Source organism: Pipistrellus kuhlii, unplaced genomic scaffold (assembly GCF_014108245.1).
Source record: "Pipistrellus kuhlii isolate mPipKuh1 unplaced genomic scaffold, mPipKuh1.p scaffold_m20_p_8, whole genome shotgun sequence".
In the NCBI taxonomy this organism is placed as follows: Eukaryota; Metazoa; Chordata; class Mammalia; order Chiroptera; family Vespertilionidae; genus Pipistrellus; species Pipistrellus kuhlii.
Genome location: NW_023425584.1, coordinates 19,304,727 through 19,324,004, shown reverse-complemented (window position 1 = coordinate 19,324,004; position 19,278 = coordinate 19,304,727). Strand labels below are relative to the sequence as shown.

Here is a 19,278-nt window from a genome sequence, read left to right as displayed (position 1 = left end):
GCCAGGGAGAGGCAAGGAGAGAAGTAAGGAAATTCTACATCGATGACCCAATGGAAGAACTGAGACTCACACAGCGACAGAGTCAGCTCAAAAATCCAGATTCGAACCCCCAACCTATGGTCTTCCAAGGTCTCCTGAGATCAATGTTTGTCTACTCGGAGGTTGGGGCTCAGTGAAGAAGGCACCCTAAATACCTAATAAGGAATGTGGACTCTACACTGAAGGCAAGCAGGAGCCACCACATATTTTAGGAAGAATCTAATTGGGATCATGGAATGATCACTCTAGTGGCCAGCATGGAAGCAGACCTGGGGACAAGGTGACAAGAGTATGTTTCTCTCACTGGGACAAAGAACCTTTAGCCTCCAAATATTCCTTTCCCATGGCTTCCCAGTTCTACCTGATAAGCTAAGAATGAGGCTGGAGAGTATCATTTGTTTTCACAAGACTGGCAGCATGAGGGAGTTGAAAGCTTTCTTCCTGGTATTGTTCCCGGGACCGAATTTGATATTGTTTTTTAACAGAGCTGAAGCTCTTCACCCAAAATTCTTTAGACAGCACCGGGCGAACCTGGAAGACTTGGTACTGAGCAAGAACGAAAAGGAAGGCATGAGGCAGATCCTAAAAATCCTTTCCAGGTAGTTGTACTCTTAACAGGGAACCGTGAAGGGGAGGCGAAAACCAGGCATTCACAGCCCCCCTCTCCACTCTCTCCCCAGTGCTTCCCACCCGACACCCCTCAGTCCAGCCAAACCAAATGGTTTGCAGATATAGCCTGCAGTTTTTCTATCTCTGTGTCTTTGCTCTTATGTTTTCTCTGCTTGTAATGTTATCTCTTCAGTGCAGACTCACCCAAGTCTGTCTTCCAATACTGTCACCACGATTAGTAAGAAATTCTTGCTTTGTTTTTATTAACTAAAAAGCACTTTATCTCTGCCCAGCCTGTGTGGAGAAGTGGTTGAGGATCAACCTATGAACCAGGAGGTCGCAGTTCAATTCCAGGTCAAGGCACATGTCCTGGTGATGGACTCAGTCCCCCCATATGGGGTGTGCAGGAGGCAGCTAATCAAAGATTCTCATCATTGATGTTTCTATCTCCCTCTCCCTTCTTCTCTCTGAAAATCAATTATAAAAACACCGTTTTTACAAAAGCACTCCATCCTACTCAGGTGATTTTCACATAATAATTTGTAATTAAATTATTTTGTACATATTTATTTCCTAGATTATAGATTACTTGAAGAGATTATTCCTACTTAGTATTAGTTCTCCCAATAGAAACCTACACAGAGGGCAATAAACATTCCTAAGTGAACTGATGATAAGTGAGTATAGCTGTAACTATAAAGTTCATTAAAGAAAAAAATATATATATATAGCCGAAACCGGTTTGGCTCAATGGACAGAGCATTGGCTTGGGGACTGAAAGGTCCCGGGTTCGATTCTGATCAAGGGCATGTACCTTGGTTGCGGGCATATCCCCAGTAGGGGGTGTGCAGGAGGCAGCTGATTGATGACTCTCTCATCAATGTTTCTAACTCTCTATCTCTCTCCCTTCCTCTCTGTACAAAATCAATAAAATATATTAACATATATATATATATATATATATATATATATATATATATGATTATTCCTTGCCAAAACCCACAAGCAGCCTCCTCATCCATCTCATTCCATTTTCCTGTCCACAACCAACCTGTAGTCAATTTAGTCAACACTGCCACCAAGTGGACATTAGTACCTAAACCAGACTACACCTTTTTGTTAATCCTTAGAAATGTGCACAAACCATGTTCTCCAGTTTTTTACACCTTTCCCAGACCAGAGTTCAATTAATTCATCACATAGATTCTCCTACAGATACAGAGAAATCCTTTTTAGCCCTTTAACTTTTCTTTCCAATTCTCTGATAAACCTCCAAAGACCCTAAAAGTTTCTCATTTCCCTCCTTGGCAAGTGTGGATACTCTTTCCAGACTTGTCTGGTGAGAACTGCTTTAATACCCAAGCCTCCATCTGTTTTTGCAATAGTGATGTTCTTTATTGTGAAATTATTTCAAGTGAAATAAATATTATGTTTTTAAAGTATTATCGGGCTAGTCTTAGAACTTTACAATTTATAGCCAAAACCAGTTTGCTCAGTGGATAGAGCGTTGGTCTGCGGACCAAAAGGTCCCAGGTTCAATTCCGGTTAAGGCCATGTACATTGGTTGCGGGCACATCCCCAGTGGGAGGTGTGCAAGAGGCAGCTGGCCGATGTTTCTCTCTCATCGATGTTTCTAGCCCTCTATCCCTCTCCCTTCCTCTCTGTAAAAAATCAATAATAAAATATATTTAAAAGAACTTTACAATTTATAACTCTAATTCCAAAAGTATCAGAGTTCAAGTACTGAACTTTTAGAACTTCATCCCCTTGTAAATTGTTGGTTGTCTGCTTTAGAATTTAAACTGACCTTTTCAAATTGGAAAAGTGGGCAGGAACAAAGAGGAAGTTGGAAACTAATAATGTGCACATTTTCATGGTTATTTATGGTTTAGAAAGTGGGCTTGTAGCATCATTTCATTTGCCTGCGAACAGTCTTATGAGGCCAGTATGAGGTTTCCTGCAGCACAGATGAGCAAGCAAGCCTCAAAGGCTGGATATTACACATTTAAAAAGTAGTGGAGTAAGACCTCACACACACGTTTGTTTCAGACTCAAATCCCATTGTTGTTTTTCACTACACCACATTTCCACCAAGTGCTCTCAGGCACACTAAACAAACTGCCCGGGCAATTTTGCAAAGCCAACATTAATTTCAACCTACCCATAAAAGCAATAAAGAAAAAGTCCCCAGTCCAGGAAAGGGCAGGATGCTCTTTCTCAGGCCCTTCCTCACTTCTCTGCCTCTGTACAAGGTATTGTTTTTCATTATTATTACTCCACTCCTCTTTCACACCCTTATGGACACTGGCATAGCACCTGCTCCACTGTCTGGCACTAGAAGTTGCTCAGGAAAGACTTGTCCACTGAAGATGATAAACCCAAAGCCAGGAAACGGATGCCGCCGCAGAGAGAGAGGTTTGGATTCCATGAGGGAGGCGGAGGCATGTCCTAACGCGCCTCAACAATCTGATGGGCTGGGAGATACGATAGTGAGCCCCCCATCGCTAATGGAGAACAAGCACCTCCTTGGTCCAGCGGACCGAAAACACAGCAACCGGAAAGCGAGTCCTCCGGGAGGGGCGGGGAGGGCTGCGGAAGGAGGGCGTGGCACGGGCGTGTGCGGGACAGGGGACACCACCGGCCCAGGGGGCGAGGCGTGCTCCGGCTATTCCAGGAGAGGCGTGGAGGGGCGGGCGGGTGCCGGGCAGGCATCCTGTCTGGGGGAGGGGACGCACGGAGGGCGCTCCCGCGGGGCGGACTGGAAAGTGCAGCCCGCCCGCCGCCAGCCCCGCCGGAGCCACCGCAGCCCGCACCGAGCGCCCAGGCCGCCCGGCGGCGATCACTGGCCGCGCCATGGACCGAGGCCGGGGTAAGAGGAGCCGCCAAGGCCGCATATGCTGCGCGGGGCGGGGAAGGGAGAACCGGGCGAACAGGAGGCCAGCGAGGAGGTGGGGGGAGAGGCACCGTGGGGCGGTGGGGCGGGCAGTGGGAGGCCGGGGGCTGCGTGTGCAGGTGCCTCCTGCTGTCCCCGGCAGCCCGGTTTCTGTCGGTCCTGGAGCTGAGTGGTCTCCTGTGTGTAAAACCAGTGTCTCGTGCACTCAGTCTTAACTTCTTAAAGGAATCCCCCACCAGATTCCCGAGTCCGGCGGGCTCTTCCACCCCATTTCCCTCAGGAGGGGTACACCAAGGTTGACAGGTTATAGTCCAGCAACACCCCACATGCAAGACCCCACTGTGCGCCTGGGGGAGGCCGGGGAGATGGAGCCCGCAGCTGCCCAGGGCACTGGGAGGGAAAGGGCAGGCGCTGGCTCTCTCCGTGGCTGAGCCCTGGCTCTGTTCCTGACACGCTGTGTGGCCTTAGCCCAATCCCTTCTGCTCTCTGGGCCGGTGCCAGAGGCTCCCAGACCCCTTCCTGCTTGAACTCTCAGATGAGTGTATTTGATAGCATTCTCATAGAAGTGGTCGGGGCTTGCAGAAATTAGAAGTGACCTGAGAAAAGAGAGTAGGGGCTGTGCTTAAGAAAAGGCCTGGACATCTCAAAGAGCATGAGGCTGTAAAGAGGTGGCCTGCTTGGACATAGGGACCGTGTCTGAGGCTAGGACACCAAGGTCCTAAACCCCCTGGGATCCAAAGAGACCGCCTGTGTGAATACACCTGATAAACTGGTGCGTGTGGGGCATTATTATTCTTGTTATTATGGTTAAATGGAAAATTCTTCCCCCTCCCTACAATCATCTTTCACACTTCCTCCGTCTTCCTGTGTGCTGTGCGGAGGCCATTAGGGGGGAAGGAGCGGCCAGGGGTGTGGAAGCAATTAGGAGGGCACTGGGGGCAGGGACCTGTGCATGGGCAGCCTCCCCTGCACTCGCATTACAGATAAAGCCAGAGTTCAGAGGGCTGCAGAGGACCCCTGGCTCCAGTTCAAGATTTATAAAGCAGTTCTCACCAGACAAGTCTGGATAGAGTAGCCACACTTGCAGGGGAGGAAAATGAGAAAGAGAAAAGACGCACCTCTGATGTCCCTCATTCCTTTGTCCCACCTCCCACATAACACATATAAAGCAGAACACAGCTCCCCCATCCAATTAGCTGTGCGCGCACACACACACACACACACACACACCCGCCGGCCAATTGTCAAATTCCACCCTGTCAGGCCCTGGTACAAAAATCCAGAATTACGGAAAGCAGACTATGTCTTCTTCAGACACACCAAGGGTGACAATAATTCACTTAGTTTTAATACTTAATAAACAATCGCTTCTCGGCCTTTTGGCTAAGATCAAGTGTAAGGACTTAATAACCGAGGCTTCACTTCAGAAGGCAGCCTCCGGAGCACACTCCCCAGGAAGCTGGACTTCCCGGGAATCTGTTAGGACTCAGAATGTTCCAAGGCTCTGACCCTCTCCCCCACTGCAGGCTTTCCAAGGCTAACTTTCCTTTTCCTTCCCAGTTCTCATCACAATGGGCCATAACTAAGTTATCCAACTACCTGTTAGCATGTACCTCCCCTGCCCCACTGTGAGCTTCTGGAAGGCTGGAAGTAGATGATACTCTGGCACACAGTAGGAGCTCACTAACAATGGTTCAGTTAGTTACATGAAACATAATTTACAGTGCACCTCAGGTTAACTGTAATGCTGATTTTTTTTAAAAGAGGATATTAATAAGTCCTCACATCAGAAAAGTTCTTTGTGACCTATAAAGGCTTTCTCAAAATGCCAGCAAAGTAGATGGGGCACACAGGCCCAGTTATTAGTTGTAATTGCCTGCCATGATAATTATTGCACTTTATCAGCAGAACATGACTAAGTATTAATTAGAATGCAAAATTTGTATGTGCTTTTAAGATAAAACATGAGACCTGAAAAATCATTCCAGCAAACATTTCTTGTGCCTCTGCCCCCAAGAGGGTGTGTGCGTACTCTTCCGTTCTCAAAAAGGTTTCAGAAGTGCAGGTCCAGTTTCAACCCCATACCTACATGTGGGGAGGAGGGCTATCATTGGCCAGGCTACTGTGAGGAAACCACACTTCTGTATTAACAACAATATCAACTGAAATCATCAAGCTCTTACTATGCACCAGGCACCACGCTCAGCTTTTTACATGGCTACTCTTGGAACAAGTGGTGGGATAGGCGCAATGATCAGGCTCTAATCATTATTCCCCCCGTCATAGGAAAGCAGGCTTGGCAGGTAAGGTATATTGGACAGCTAGGGTTGCCATAACAAAATGCCACAGGTTGGCTGGTTTAAACAGTTCAGGAGGTCAGAAGTCCAAGATCAGGATACTATCAGGTTTGATTTACGGTGAAACCTTTTTTCTGAGCTTGGAGACAAGTGCCTTCTCACTCTGTCCTCACATGGCCTCTTCTCTGCACACACCAGGGGTGGGGAACCTTTTTTCTGCCAAGAACCATTTGGATATTTATAACATCATTCGAGGGCCATACAAAATTATCAACTTAAAATCCTGCCTGCTATATTTGATCAAACATTTAATTAACTCAACCCTAATGGCTTGACAGGGCCAGACCAAATGTTTTCTCAGGCCTTACGGGTCCGCAGGCTGGATGTTCCCCACCCCTACTATCAACTAATACACCACCTTCTACTGGACAAGTAATTAACTTATCCTTATATAAGAATAAAATATGAATACTGATGATACCTATTTCTTGGGGTTGTTGTAGATATTAAGTGCATGGGAAATAACTTCAAACAATGCCTAGAACATGGGACCCACTCAGTAAATGCTGGCTCTTATGATAATTACAATCTTTTAAAATCAGATTTAACATAATAAGATTGCTTTACTTGGTCCCTCCACATGCTGGTCTGACTCTAATGACACTTTTTGAGTTCCTACTTTGGTCAGCTTTTGTATAACTCAGAGACTGGACCCATGTCATGAACTTCTCTGATTCTGGAGCCTCTTGGTGCTTGTCTCTTGCAAATCCAAGTTCAATAACTGGACCACTATTCAACTGACATTTCTGAGTGTCCATTTTCTCTTATTTATTCTACATATCCATACCTACTGACTGTGGTTGTGTCTTCACAATTTGCTTTTGTGAACTTTCCAGTGTTCTTAAGCCATCTTCTCTTTAAGATCTTTGGTCTAAATTTTTTCTGATTTTCCTTCTTAATGGCCAAGGTTTTTTTCTGATCTGCCTGGCTCATATAAAGTCATTGATTTCCCCAAGATTCTTTTCCTTTTCACTTCATACCTAGTTATTTTTCCGTTAATCAAATTCAACCCAAGATGGGAGGTTTTTTGCTGCATTCTATATCTTTTGGCAATCATATTGTCTACTGGGCAGTTCAAGAAATAATTTGATGCTGAAACCAGTTTGGCTCAGTGGATAGAGCGTCAGCTTGTGGACTGAAAGGTCCCAGGTTTGATTCCGGTCAAGAGCATGTACCTTGGTTGCAGGCACATCCCTAGTAGGGGGTGTGCAAGAGACAGCTAATCGATGATTCTCTCATCAATGTTTCTAACTCTCTATCCCTCTCTCTTCCTCTCTGTAAAAAATCAATAAAATATATTTTTTAAAAGAATTTACTCTAAAAGAAAAAAAAGAAAGAAATATTTTGAAGCTCTGCTTTTCATTAAGTAAAACTGTTATTGTTCAAGAGAAAATAGAAGACCATTCTAACTGTGTTTCGCCTTCTGTTGGATCAGCTTTGAGGTGATTAGGAAAGCCACATCTTCCCTATCCAAAGCTTCCATTGCCCCACCAGCCTGTAGCTACTCTATGATGAGCCTGTCCCCATGGCTGTGAATTCCCAAACCTCTTCCCTGACATCCGAGTTCAGTCCCTCCACCACTTCTATCAGTTACTGTCCTTCTGAAAGGCATACTCATCCAAACTCATCTTTTCCATCCAAACATCTGTGAGATCACCTTTAACAGCCTGGCAACTCAGTAGAACTGAGTGGGTCAGAGAATGGACAAACTAAGGTTTGAATGTGACTGCAACTTTTGACCTGTTTGATCTTGTATGAATTAGGTAAATTACTTAATTTCTATAAACTCCAGTTCCAATGCATTTGGAGTGTCATGAGAAAAGCTAGCACTTATGAAATATTCAATAAGTGATAGATGTTATATTTATCAAATATAATTATTGTACTTGTATTTTAGCCACCCTCTGCAATGGATATATCTGGTCACATGGCATTTAAGCTCACTCTCTTCCCTGTAAAGGCTTCTGCTGGTCATTGGGCACCACTTCCATTTCTTTGTCCCAGTCAGTCTTCCTAATGTTTGGCTTCTCCATTTTAGTCAGGATTTTTTCTGCCTCTCCCTCAAATATCAGTTTCAAGCACCCCTTCTCACATGGATGAGCACCCTGCCAAGTAAGTTCTTCCCTCCCTACCCTCTGCCAAAAGCATATCATTATTCCATTCTGATCTTTGGTTTGGAAAAACAATCTTGTTTTTGAATATCATAAGCTTCTCATACCCTTCTTACCCTTAAAAAAAAAAAAAAAACTTGCAACTACACAAAAAATCACACATACACACACACACACCACACACACACACCACACACACACACACACACACACACACACACACACATCCGCCACCCCTAAGCATTGTCTTCCTTCCTTTCTGGCCAAATTTCTCAAATAAATGATCACTCGTTGCTTCCTTCCTACACTCTTTCATTCCCTACCATCTCACTTCTAACCACACCTTCTGCTGAAAGCCCACTCTTAAGGGTTACAAATGATTTCTATTTTGTCTAACCTTAACCTATTCGAAGTCTCCTCTCCCGGATTTCTCTGTAGCTCTGCTGGCCCTCTACTTTTTTCTAAATGTATTCTCCAACTTTAAAGAGATGAGAAAAAGCATTGATTTGGGAATCAAATAAGTCTAGGTTAAATAGCCACTACTCTATCCCTCCAGGAAGCCTTTTCTGCCTTTACCATCCCCCAGTCCCAAGGTTATACCTGCTCATGGCCTCTGCCTCTCCTGCCCTAAGGCAAGTGACCCAACTAAGTATTGTTAAGCAATCTGTAAAGCAGCAAGAATGACACCCAGCACTAAGAGACTGAAATGTGGTAATATTTTCCCAGCACCAGTGTCTGGCCCATGCTGGGTGCTTACTCATAGTTATGTCCCATATTTCCCTCTGGCTCACTTGCTTTTTCTTCTTTGATGGCTCTTGCCCCTCTCTTTTCTTACCCCCCTTCCACCTCAGCTCACTCTCTACACTCACTTCTGTAGAAAACCAAGCCCTCTAAGAGGAGACTCTCAATGTCCATCTTCAGCCATGAGTTACTCCTGCATTACCTCCTGATTGTGGTACATTTCCATTCGGAGATCCCAACCCAACCTCCCAGTGACCCAATTTTGAACTCACTTTATTCACCACCAAATCAGATGACCCTTCCTGTTTCTCTTTTTCTGCTAACAACACAACCACGTGAGGAGCTACTGAAGGAAATGGAGCTGTTTGTGAATTACACTAAAATTGAAGGGGGGATCTAGGATCAGTCCTGTAGAGATCAGTCCTCCAGAAAGCTATTCAAGAAGTAAAACAGACGCTGAATTTGGGCTCGACCTAGGAGAAGCATACAAATGAAGAGTTATCAATAATAAATTGGAGTTGTTCAGGGACATCATGAAGCAGAGGTTGAATGGTCACAAATCAGAGAAGCCATAGAATGGCTCCTGTGGGACCACAGTAATATATAGTTCAAGAACACCTCTCAGTTAATATTCTTAGTGTTTCCATAGAGATGACCCTTTTGCAAATTATAGAGAACAGGACTTTGAGGAGTGTATACTTCAACCTAAAGCATTCATATTTTATTTAAATACTAGATGCCCAGTGCACAAAATTCATGCACAGGTAAGGTACCTAGGCCTGGCCAGTGATCATGGCCGATGGGGGCCTTCATTCCGCATCGCCCCCTGGTGGTCAGCACACATCATAGCAATTGATTGAGCTCCTGATCTCCCAAACTCCCAAGAGGACATTTTGCATATTAGCCTTTTATATACATAGAATAGAATACCTTATATCAGAGATTTTAATGGACTTATAAATTATCTCTGCTTGTGGATGTAATTTGGGAAGAGGAACTGATGCAATTTAAAACTATAGATCTGATCATGCTTAAACCTTCAGTAGTTTACCAATGTTCTTAAAAAATAGGTTACAATCCTTGTGGTGGCCCTCTAGGTTCTTCCCTGGCTGTCACAAACTTATTTGGGGGCCCTGTCCATCTCTTACTGTGGGCTCTCGACACTGGCCTTTGTACCTTCACCTGGTTAACTCCTATTTATCCTTAGTAATATGCTCAAACATTACTTCCTCAAGGCAATCTTTCCCAATCTCCAAAAACTACATCTCCCTTTCAAAGTGCTCTTAGCACCCTATTTTTCTCACTGGTTGCCATTTTCACAATCACAATTAATTGTGGGTTTGAATTAGCTGCTAATATGAGCTCTGTGAGGGCAGGACCTTTCTGACCAATCCACAGCTCTCTCCAGCACCTAGTTTAATGCTTGGCACATAGTAGGTACTAAAGAAATGTCTGTTGAGATGAATAAAAGAAACAAGGGGAGAAACAAAATTCACAGAATGGAATTGGATATGGCCCCTTTAAGCTCCAGGCTTCTTCTCCATTTCAATGATTCTCATTTTAGGGACAGAAACATAAACTTAATTATTATTCATCATTTCCTTTGCCTTCATCCTTTATACAATAAGACTCTGAATCCTACTGACTTTTATTGAAAAACATATCTTAGATGGCTTCTTCTCCTATATACTGTCATCTCCTATAGGAGCTTCCTCTTTCTACTCTGGTCTTCTCCAGCCTGCTTTAAGGACTACTCCTAATTTGTCTACAGCAGTGTTTCTCAAGTCCAGCTGGGCTCAGAATCATCTCCTATGAAGCCTACTGAAAATATATCTTACAATGGGTCTGATCAATGGAGGTTTGGGAATGTGCATTTTTTGCAAAGCTCCTAGGTGAGTCTGATTCCTTATTGTTCCAATACACTGTTTCTATCATGACCCTTGAACCTGATCAAACACCTATTGCTCACTCTAGCACTGCCTTTCACACTTTTCTACCAAGTGGGACTCTGGGGTCTGGGTCTGCTACACAAAGTAGCCTTCTGAAATGTCTCACTTCAACTTTAAAAATCCAAGCAAATTTTCTACTATAGTTCAGAATATAGGGTGCCCCAAAATATGAATGCACACATTTTGAATAATTATCAAGGCAGTGTTTATTAAAAATACATTTCATCTTCAAAACTGAGCCATCAGCTGCTAAAGTGTATATACATTTTGAGGGATACCCTGTGTATCTGAACACACTCCCACCCCAAAATCTTTGTGCAATGTTCCTCCAGAGATGCACTGTGTTTACCCAGAGGCTTCTCCTTCCCTACCTGCCCTGCCTCTGCCATGGACTCTGCCATAGGTAATATGAACTCTAGCTTGAGAAGACAAGCCCCCCACACCAATAAATATCCCAGCACACAGTGCCAGAAATGGACCTGGACTTGGAAGGAGAAATCCCACATCTTAGTCCTGGCTCATCCATGCCCTTCTGCAGTATGAGAACATACATTTTCATGAAGCTTTTAACTTTCAGAAGCATTTTCACATTTGCCAGTTCTGCCCATTTTGGCTAGTGTCAGGGGTGTGGAGCATCATAGCATGCTTCCTTCAGAGCCTGGCAACCTCTGGAGGTCACACATGCTCTCATTCAGTATTCATTCCCTGGGGGGTTGCTATGGGTAAGAAGGAACCTGGGCCGAAACCGGTTTGGCTCAGTGGATAGAGCGTCTGTCTGCGGACTGAAAGTTCCCAGGTTTGATTCTGATCAAGGGCATGTTCATTGGTTGCGGGCGCATCCCCAGTAGGGAGTGTGCAGAAGGCAGCTGATCGAAGATTCTCTCTCATCGATGTTTCTAACTCTCTATCCCTCTCTCTTAAATCAATAAAATATTTTTTTAAAAAAAATAAGGAACCTGGATGATAAGAGGAATTCACACAGAGAATTGACCACTAAAACCCTTCCTCTGGGGACCCTTCCAGCCCTTAACTTCTCCCCTGTGGCTTCTCTCAACTCGGCAAAAGTCCTGTGAAATGGACAGCTAAAGCATTCTTCCCATTGGACAAGAGTAAAAAATGAGGTTCAAAAAAATGATTCTGCTTCTCTGCCTCCCTGAAAGAGACTTCCTTGTGAAAACCCCCCTGCCACATACCCGCATTGACCTCTTCTCTGACTTTGGGTTACCTCCACCATCTTTTTTAAAAAATATATTTTTATTGATTTCAAAGAGGAAGGGAGAGGGAAAGAGAAACAAACATCAATGATGAGAGAGAATCATTGATCAGCTGTCTCCTGCACACACCCCACTGGGGACCGAGTCCACAACCCTGGCATGTGCCTAGACCAGGAATCGAACCTCGATTTCCTGGTTGATAGGTCAACACTCAACCACTGAGCCACAACAGCTGGGCCCTCTACCCTCTTTTAGAAGATTTCACTGCATTAAATGAAATGCATCCTCCATGTATATATGAGTCCTACGGTCTTAAACTGTCTTTCCATCTCATTTCCAGTGTCTAATACAGAGCAGATGTTTAATAATAATAGCCAATGAGTGTTCACAATGACTCAGGCAGTTTACATGTGTATGTAGAGCCATTTAATCCTCTCAACAAGCATGAAGTTGAAGCAATTTAGCCTTATGTCCATAAAATATGCCATTAATTTTATTGCAGGAGAAATTCCATCCAAAAATGCTGCATATTGCTATGAGTTCTGAGTGTCTGTACAATGTGTAGCTTCCATTTTCTAAAATCACAGATAGGGCGTGAGTATGAATTATCAATATACTAGAGGCCTGGTGCACAAAATTCGTGCATGGGTAGGGTCCTTAGGCCTGGCTGGCAATCAGGGCCAATCTGTGGGGCAATATGGGGCCCCCCCACTGGCTCCTGCTTTGGCAGCCCTGGCGCTGCCTGCTTGCTGACCCTGCCCCCTGCCGCCACCACCAGTTGCACCCCTCTGCCAGGCGACCAGCAGGGCCATCAGGGGCCCCTGCTGGTACCCATCTTGGCCAGCCTGGGGCCTGTGGGCTAGGGGAAGCTCCTGCGTTGAGCGTCTGCCCCCTGTTGGTCAGTACGCAATCATTCCACCAATCATTCCATCTTTCAGTCAATTTGTATATTAGGCTTTTATTATCTACTAGAGGCCCGATGTATGAAATTCGGCAAGAGTAGGCCTTCCTTCCCCCAGCTGTATGCACTGGCTTCCTTCTGGCACCTGGGACCCGGGCTTCCCTTGCAGCCTCAGCTTCGTCCAGAAGGTCATCCAGAAGGACATCTGGTCTAATTAGCATATTACACTTTTTTGCTGGAGGGAAGCCCGGGTCCAGGATGCCAGAGGGAAGCTGGTGCCAGCAGCCAGGGAAAGGAAGATCTACTCTTGCACGAATTTCATGCATTAGGCCTCTAGTCAATATATAAGCACAACTTTGTTTTAAATGTTATAGTTTTTGACAAAAATATGGTAGGCTAATGAGTACAGCCCCTATAGAGAGGTATTTATGGCTCATGTCAGTGTGTGAATACATAGACTATGATTAATATATTTATAATATTTTTTTCCTGCCATCCCCCCAAGGAAATTCAATGGAAATGTTTATCATGATTTTGTCCCCTCATGCACTTTCAAGTTATTTTCTGTTATTTATTTTCATTACATGATTATAAATACATTTTTTATATATAGTTATAAATTTAATTATATGTATATATTTCAATTTCCCCACTTTACAGATGAAGAAACTGGTGGTTAGAAAGGTTTATTTAACCACCCTGCCTACCCTAAGTCCTTTACATTCAAACTTAAGTCCTTTACCACTGCTTTCTATTGCTTCTCCATGAATGTTGAAGAGTCATTCCCAGGTCAGTATATGAAGGGCCTTTTAGAGAAACTGCAGGGACTTATCAGGTAAATATTTCAAGGCAGGGGCGGAAAGGCTGCCAAGAAACAGGGGAGAGAAAAGGGATCTAAACAATAGGGCCAGGCAGCTGCCAGTGAGATTTGATTTCTTAGCCTTCACATTACTGCTGTGGCCGTAGGAGTTCTGGTATTTAGAATTCAAGAAGCTCTGATCCTCCTGGAATTAACAATGAGACTGCCCCCAAAGGGTTTGTGCTCCGTCTAAAATTCCATTCAGGAATCCCAGCCGCACCCAGGTCAAGGTGGAGATGCAGAGCCAGCCAGGCAGGATTCATCTCCCTGACACAGTTGTCAGGCTACAGTGGGGGCAGAATGTGGCAGCATTGCAGTCATTCCAGCTCTGACAGCAGGTCCCACAGGAGGCGAGCTCCAGCTTTTTATAGCCCTCTAGGAACCAGGGAAAGCTGATCTCCTGAGAGGGAGAAGTGGGCACGTGCCTTTCCCAGGCACCATTCCCTCAGCTGTGTAGAACCAGGGTAGGAGTCACGGCTAAGTGAGCAATGCAGGGGCGAGGGAGCGACCTGCACTCACTGCCCGGGAGACGGGGATCCCAAACAAACCAGTTCCTTGAATCTCTTCCTTGCACTTCAGTTTCTTCACCTGTCAGGTCGAAGTATTATAGGGCAGGGATCTGCACACCTCAGGCCGTGAACCAACTCCAGCCTGCCACCTCTTTTTGTAAATGAAGTTTTATTGGAACACAGCCATGTCCATTCATTATGCACTGTCTATGGCTACTTTCTCACTACAATGGCAAAGTTGAATAGTTGTCATAGTGGTCATGTTTGGCCTGCAAAGCCTAAAATAAGGAAAAGTTTGCCAGTCTCTGGATTAGAATGTAGAGTTGGGCGTGTCTGTGTGAAGCACGTGGTGAGTAGGATTCTGAGGGTGTGTTCAGACTGAGGAATGAAGCATTGTCCTTAGACCATACAGGAGTTTGTATTTAAGAGTAGCATTGGCAGAAGGCCATTTACCAGTGCTTTTTGTACTACTTTTAGCCCCAGAATCCCTTTGCAAACAAAATCTTAAGCAATAGAGCTGCTTTGGGTGAAGTAGAAATGAGAACACTGAGTACAGCCCACGGCATCCCTCCTACTCCCGAGACAGCCCTTAAGGAAGCTACATAGATGCCACAGCTTCGTCAGAACAGCATTTGAAAACCACCTAATCCTAGGCCCCTCATTTTACAACTGGGGAAACCAAGGCCCAATGGGCAGCGTGTTGCCTAAGGTCACATGACCAGTTCCCAGTTGGCTTTCCATGGCACCACTAATGTGGTCATAAGGTATCAGTAGAGCGCAGACATATCTCTGTTGTGGAGAAAAAACCTGTCCACTGATATGCGGGCTCAGAGCTGCCACTAGTGCATGGATGGCCATGACATGCCCTCACTGACCCAGCAGCCCACAGGGATCCAGGGCTGGGACTTGGCCAGGACACATTGCCGATATCTGCTCTTGCTTCACAGTGGTTTGGTCAAGAGACCAACAGAGCCAAAAGAAAATAAAAATTGAATTGAACTATATTTTTTAAATTTCATTGATACCAAGACATATTTTTTTTAAATCAGAATATATCTGGTGCTCTCCCCCTCAGGAGCATGCTGGGGCCTTTCTCTTCCCTAGGCGTTTTGCCTTTGCCTTCCTCTCTCCTAAGCTTCTTTTTCTTCTGTAACTTGTTTCCTGAACCTGTGCAATACAGCTGACTCGCCCCTACTACCTCTATAATTTTCTAAATAAACCTTTCGCTTATCATTTGAAAACAAATCAGAACATAGCTTGTAAATGATATATTAATTTGTTCCTCTTTCTGTGTGTTTTCCCCAAAAAAGCAGTTTTTTAATATTATAGATAAGACATCTTAAAATCGGTGGCCTCTTAGAATGGAGAAATTATGATAATTTATACTAAAGCTTTCTTTTGAAGATGGAATCAGATTTATTCATTTGTAGAATAAATATTTATTCTTCCTGCCCATTCTTGTTGAAGGGTTTGCTGAGAGCAGATCCAGCTGATAAGAAACCGAAGGGGATTTTTTTTTTTTTTTAGCTCCACTTGAACCAAGAAGAAAACTGATCTAGGAGGGTGCTGGGAAGCCAGAGGCGGGTTGCATTTCCTCACCTCTCGCCAGCGACCAGGTGCAGCTCTGAGGGGTCACAGAGGAAAAATTCAGGGTCCCTGTACCCCAGAACCTGCTAGTGAGGCAGAGAAAGTAAGACTTGGTCACTAGTTTCTAGTCATGAACTCATACCTGGTCATTATCCATCAAAGAGAATATATTTTAAAAATAATAATAAAATAAAAAAACAGAGGGCTCAAGGGACACTTTCTAGCCATGAATCTCAGAGGTAGCACTGCAGGTGGAGGAAATGGCAGACTGGAAGGAAGGCACGGAAACGTGCTGAGGGTGCAAGCAGGGTCAGCGTACCTACAGTCTGGGGAAGCAGGGGCAGGTTAAATGGGACCTCTAAAGTCCTTCCCAAGAGAGGGACCGGATCCTCCAGGTCCTTAGCTTGGTGTGCCCCAGGCCCTGAGAGGCTGTGTTGCTCAGTGTGTAACTAATAATAGAGACTGCAGAGTGTGGGAGCTGAGTGCTCTGGCCCTGGTGTCAGGTTGCCTGGGTTTGAATCACAATTCTATTCCTTCCACTTAATCCTGAGTCTGAGTTTCTTCAACTAAAAATGAAGATGATAATCTCCTGCCTACCCAGGAGGATAACTGAATTCATGCAAGGAAAGTGCTCAGCACTAGGAAGCATTAAAAAAACAAAAAACAAAAAACTAATGCTTAAAATACAGCTTTGTAAATGATTGCCTTTCTTAACGAATTAGAATGGAATCCAAGTTCTTTCAGTAACACTTTCCCTCAGCTTCTGGCTTACCCCCAACTGCCCATCCAAAGGATGGGATTACAAAGGAGTTGGGATAAACCACAGGGATTGCACGCATGTGTGGAGCTCTTCACCTGTGTCACAGCGGAAACTGGTATCTGGCCCTAGGGAGTTCTTGCTGAGGTGTGAGCAGGTGGGGGTTATGCTAAGTGTTGCCATTTGGGGAAATAACTGAAGCCAGCAGTGAGCTCACTGCAGAGTAGACAGGGGGGAGCTTGGAAAGAGGTGACCCGTTAGGAGCTTCAGCAAATACTGCAGGTGAGCAGCAGACTATAAGAGTAACTGGCCTTCATGTTTCAGTTAAGAACAGGAGAGAGAAAACCTCAAACTCTGCCCATGTTCAATAGTGTCCACTGTGGAGAATGGTTGGTCTAATGAAGGCATTTGTCTGGGGCTCTTCAAGACTCAAGACATCCATTTCTAGGACCTTCAACCATCATTTTCTTGGTCCCCATCCCTAGTCCTGGAGGCAGGATTTGCCCCAGGATGGCTGGGCTCCCTAGGAACTGGATTCCTGGCTGCCTGGCCCAGACCAAATCCAGGGTTAGCAGTGGGAGGCTTTGGCAGGTGAGGGGACGGAAGGAAGAGAGGGACTTCTTACCTGGGCAGCAGTCAAGGTGGCCATTTTGAATCTGACCTTTAGCCTCCTACCTGGAACATTTAGGCTAGCCCTGGGTGACACTTGAATCCCCTGTGACTGCCAACATCAATAGTAACAACCAAACTTTTCAGAAGGACTCTTGTGCTTGGCACAATGCTTAACACTCTGTACATTATCTGAGGTGAGCAGAAGGGGAGATAATATATGTCAGCGCGCTGAGGTCAGGGCTCTCATTATCACAATTCTCATGTTAAAATGAGATTTTAACATGATTCTGGGTGTTTTTCACCCAGTCACCTAGTGCCTTAACTACCCACTGTTCTGATTAAATTCTTGGAAGGGACATCTGCTTCTTCTTAGTTCATATTTCTGCCCTCCAGTGCCCCCAGTGACCTAGTGCTCCACACTCCCCTTTTATCCCCTACACACATGAGCCCTTCTGCTCTTGGAGACAGTTGTCATAGGTAGGATTTATAGCCCCCTCCCTAGTCTTCGATTCTTTCTCTGAATTCAGGGTTGTCAATTAATCCCTCCCCAGTTGCCTGTTATATACTGTGCAGGCACTGGGTAGCAGTGGCAGGTATTAAATCAGACATCACCTCTGCCCTCATGGTTCACAGTTTAATGGAGGAGAACAAGTCATCTGCTCTGAAGGGTGTAACAGGATGACCTCACCTGTCCAGGAAAGCAGGATGGACCACCTGGAGCAGTGGTTCCCACAGGGGGGCAATTCAAGAATGAGTTATTAACAGGGAATTTTTTGCATTTCTTATGGTTCTAGGGGCCTCGTATACAGTTTGTAAGCATATATGGTGACACACTTATGTATTTCAGTTCTCTATTATATTTTGAAACTTTATTTGCTATTTTTTCATATCACTTCATATTATTATTATTAGGATTTTCTTAGTGATTTCTTCCTCAGTACTTCTACTGTCCTTTCATTCTTTTATTTTTCTCTTTTTTAGATGCCATGTTCTTTGGAAGCTTGTTTAGAACAAGTTAATGGACTTTTAGGCTTCCTCCATGTGAATAGAAATTCACTTTTTGAATAATTACATCACGGTGGTGGGGGGATCAAGATTTTGGAGATGCTTAGGTGGGGCATGGCCAAAAAGCGAGTGGGAACCATTGACCTGGGGAAAGTGGTATCAAAATCAACTCCCAAGGATGAGTTGGGAGTAGGAGAACATTTAAATAACAATAATAGTCTACTTGGTATGTATCGGAAACTGCTCTAAGCACTCTATATATTACCTTACTGAGTCCACATGACAACCCTATGAAGTATAGAGTTATTACTAACCCCATTTTACAGATGAGGAGACACGGAGAAGTTAAGCAACTTGCCCAAGCTAGTAGTGGATAACAGCTGAGAGCCATAGAGAGGAAATACTGTGAAAAAGAACAATGGGGTAGGTGGGGGTCTCAGATATTGAAAATAGATGAGAAAAACATAATTTTTAAAAAGACCCATCGAATATAATAAAGACAAATATATACTATGTTCCCTGAAGTATCTATGGATGATTTTCTGGTTCTTTATAACACTGAGGTTTCTATGGGCTGATCATCAGTCTAACCTTTGCCTTTCAGAAGCGGGATTCTGTTCATTCTCATCTCCTGAATCCTACACAGGTTCTGTGGTTTGACTGCAGAGAAGGGAGTAGATGGCACATTATACTATTAACCACAGTTTACCAACTTACAAAACTTCAGGGTACAGCGTGCTTTACTTTTCACTTTGTCGGATTTGCGTATCACAATAGGCCCAAAAGGTAGGCAGGACAGCTATCATCACCCTCTTTTATGTGAAGGAAACTGAGACACAGAGACATGAAGCCATTTGCCCTCACACAACCAGTAAGTGTGGAGCTGCGGCTGGAGCCCAGGCTTTTGACTGTAGCTCCTGTTTTCTCTCCTCTACACCAGTGTTTCCCAAAGTGTGGTACGCATACCCCCAGGGGTACGGGAAGAGTTTGGTGGGGGTACGCGTTGCCCCAGAGTTTGGTGGGGATATGCACTGCACTGTGCTTAGCTGCACCTAATTCTGCATTCTCATGAGTATGAGGGGTACTCAGTGTTACGAAAATTATAGAAGGGGTACACATATGTCAAAAGTTTGGG

The 19,278-nt window shown here is 44.6% G+C and overlaps 1 protein-coding gene across 3 annotated transcripts in view; it reads left to right on the top strand.

The window, feature by feature from the left end:
- Positions 1–3,278: 3,278 nt before the first annotated feature.
- Positions 3,279–19,278, top strand: part of AFAP1L1 (actin filament associated protein 1 like 1) — a 52,535-nt gene continuing 36,535 nt past the window's right edge. For 2 of the 3 annotated variants that reach the window (XM_045576548.1, XM_045576547.1), the window contains exon 1: positions 3,279–3,517. In XM_045576548.1, coding sequence (XP_045432504.1) covers positions 3,502–3,517 — 16 coding nt within the window. In that variant the 5' untranslated portion in view covers positions 3,279–3,501. The remainder of the gene's footprint in view (positions 3,518–19,278) is intronic. The other variant, XM_036423911.2, reaches the window with a different exon arrangement.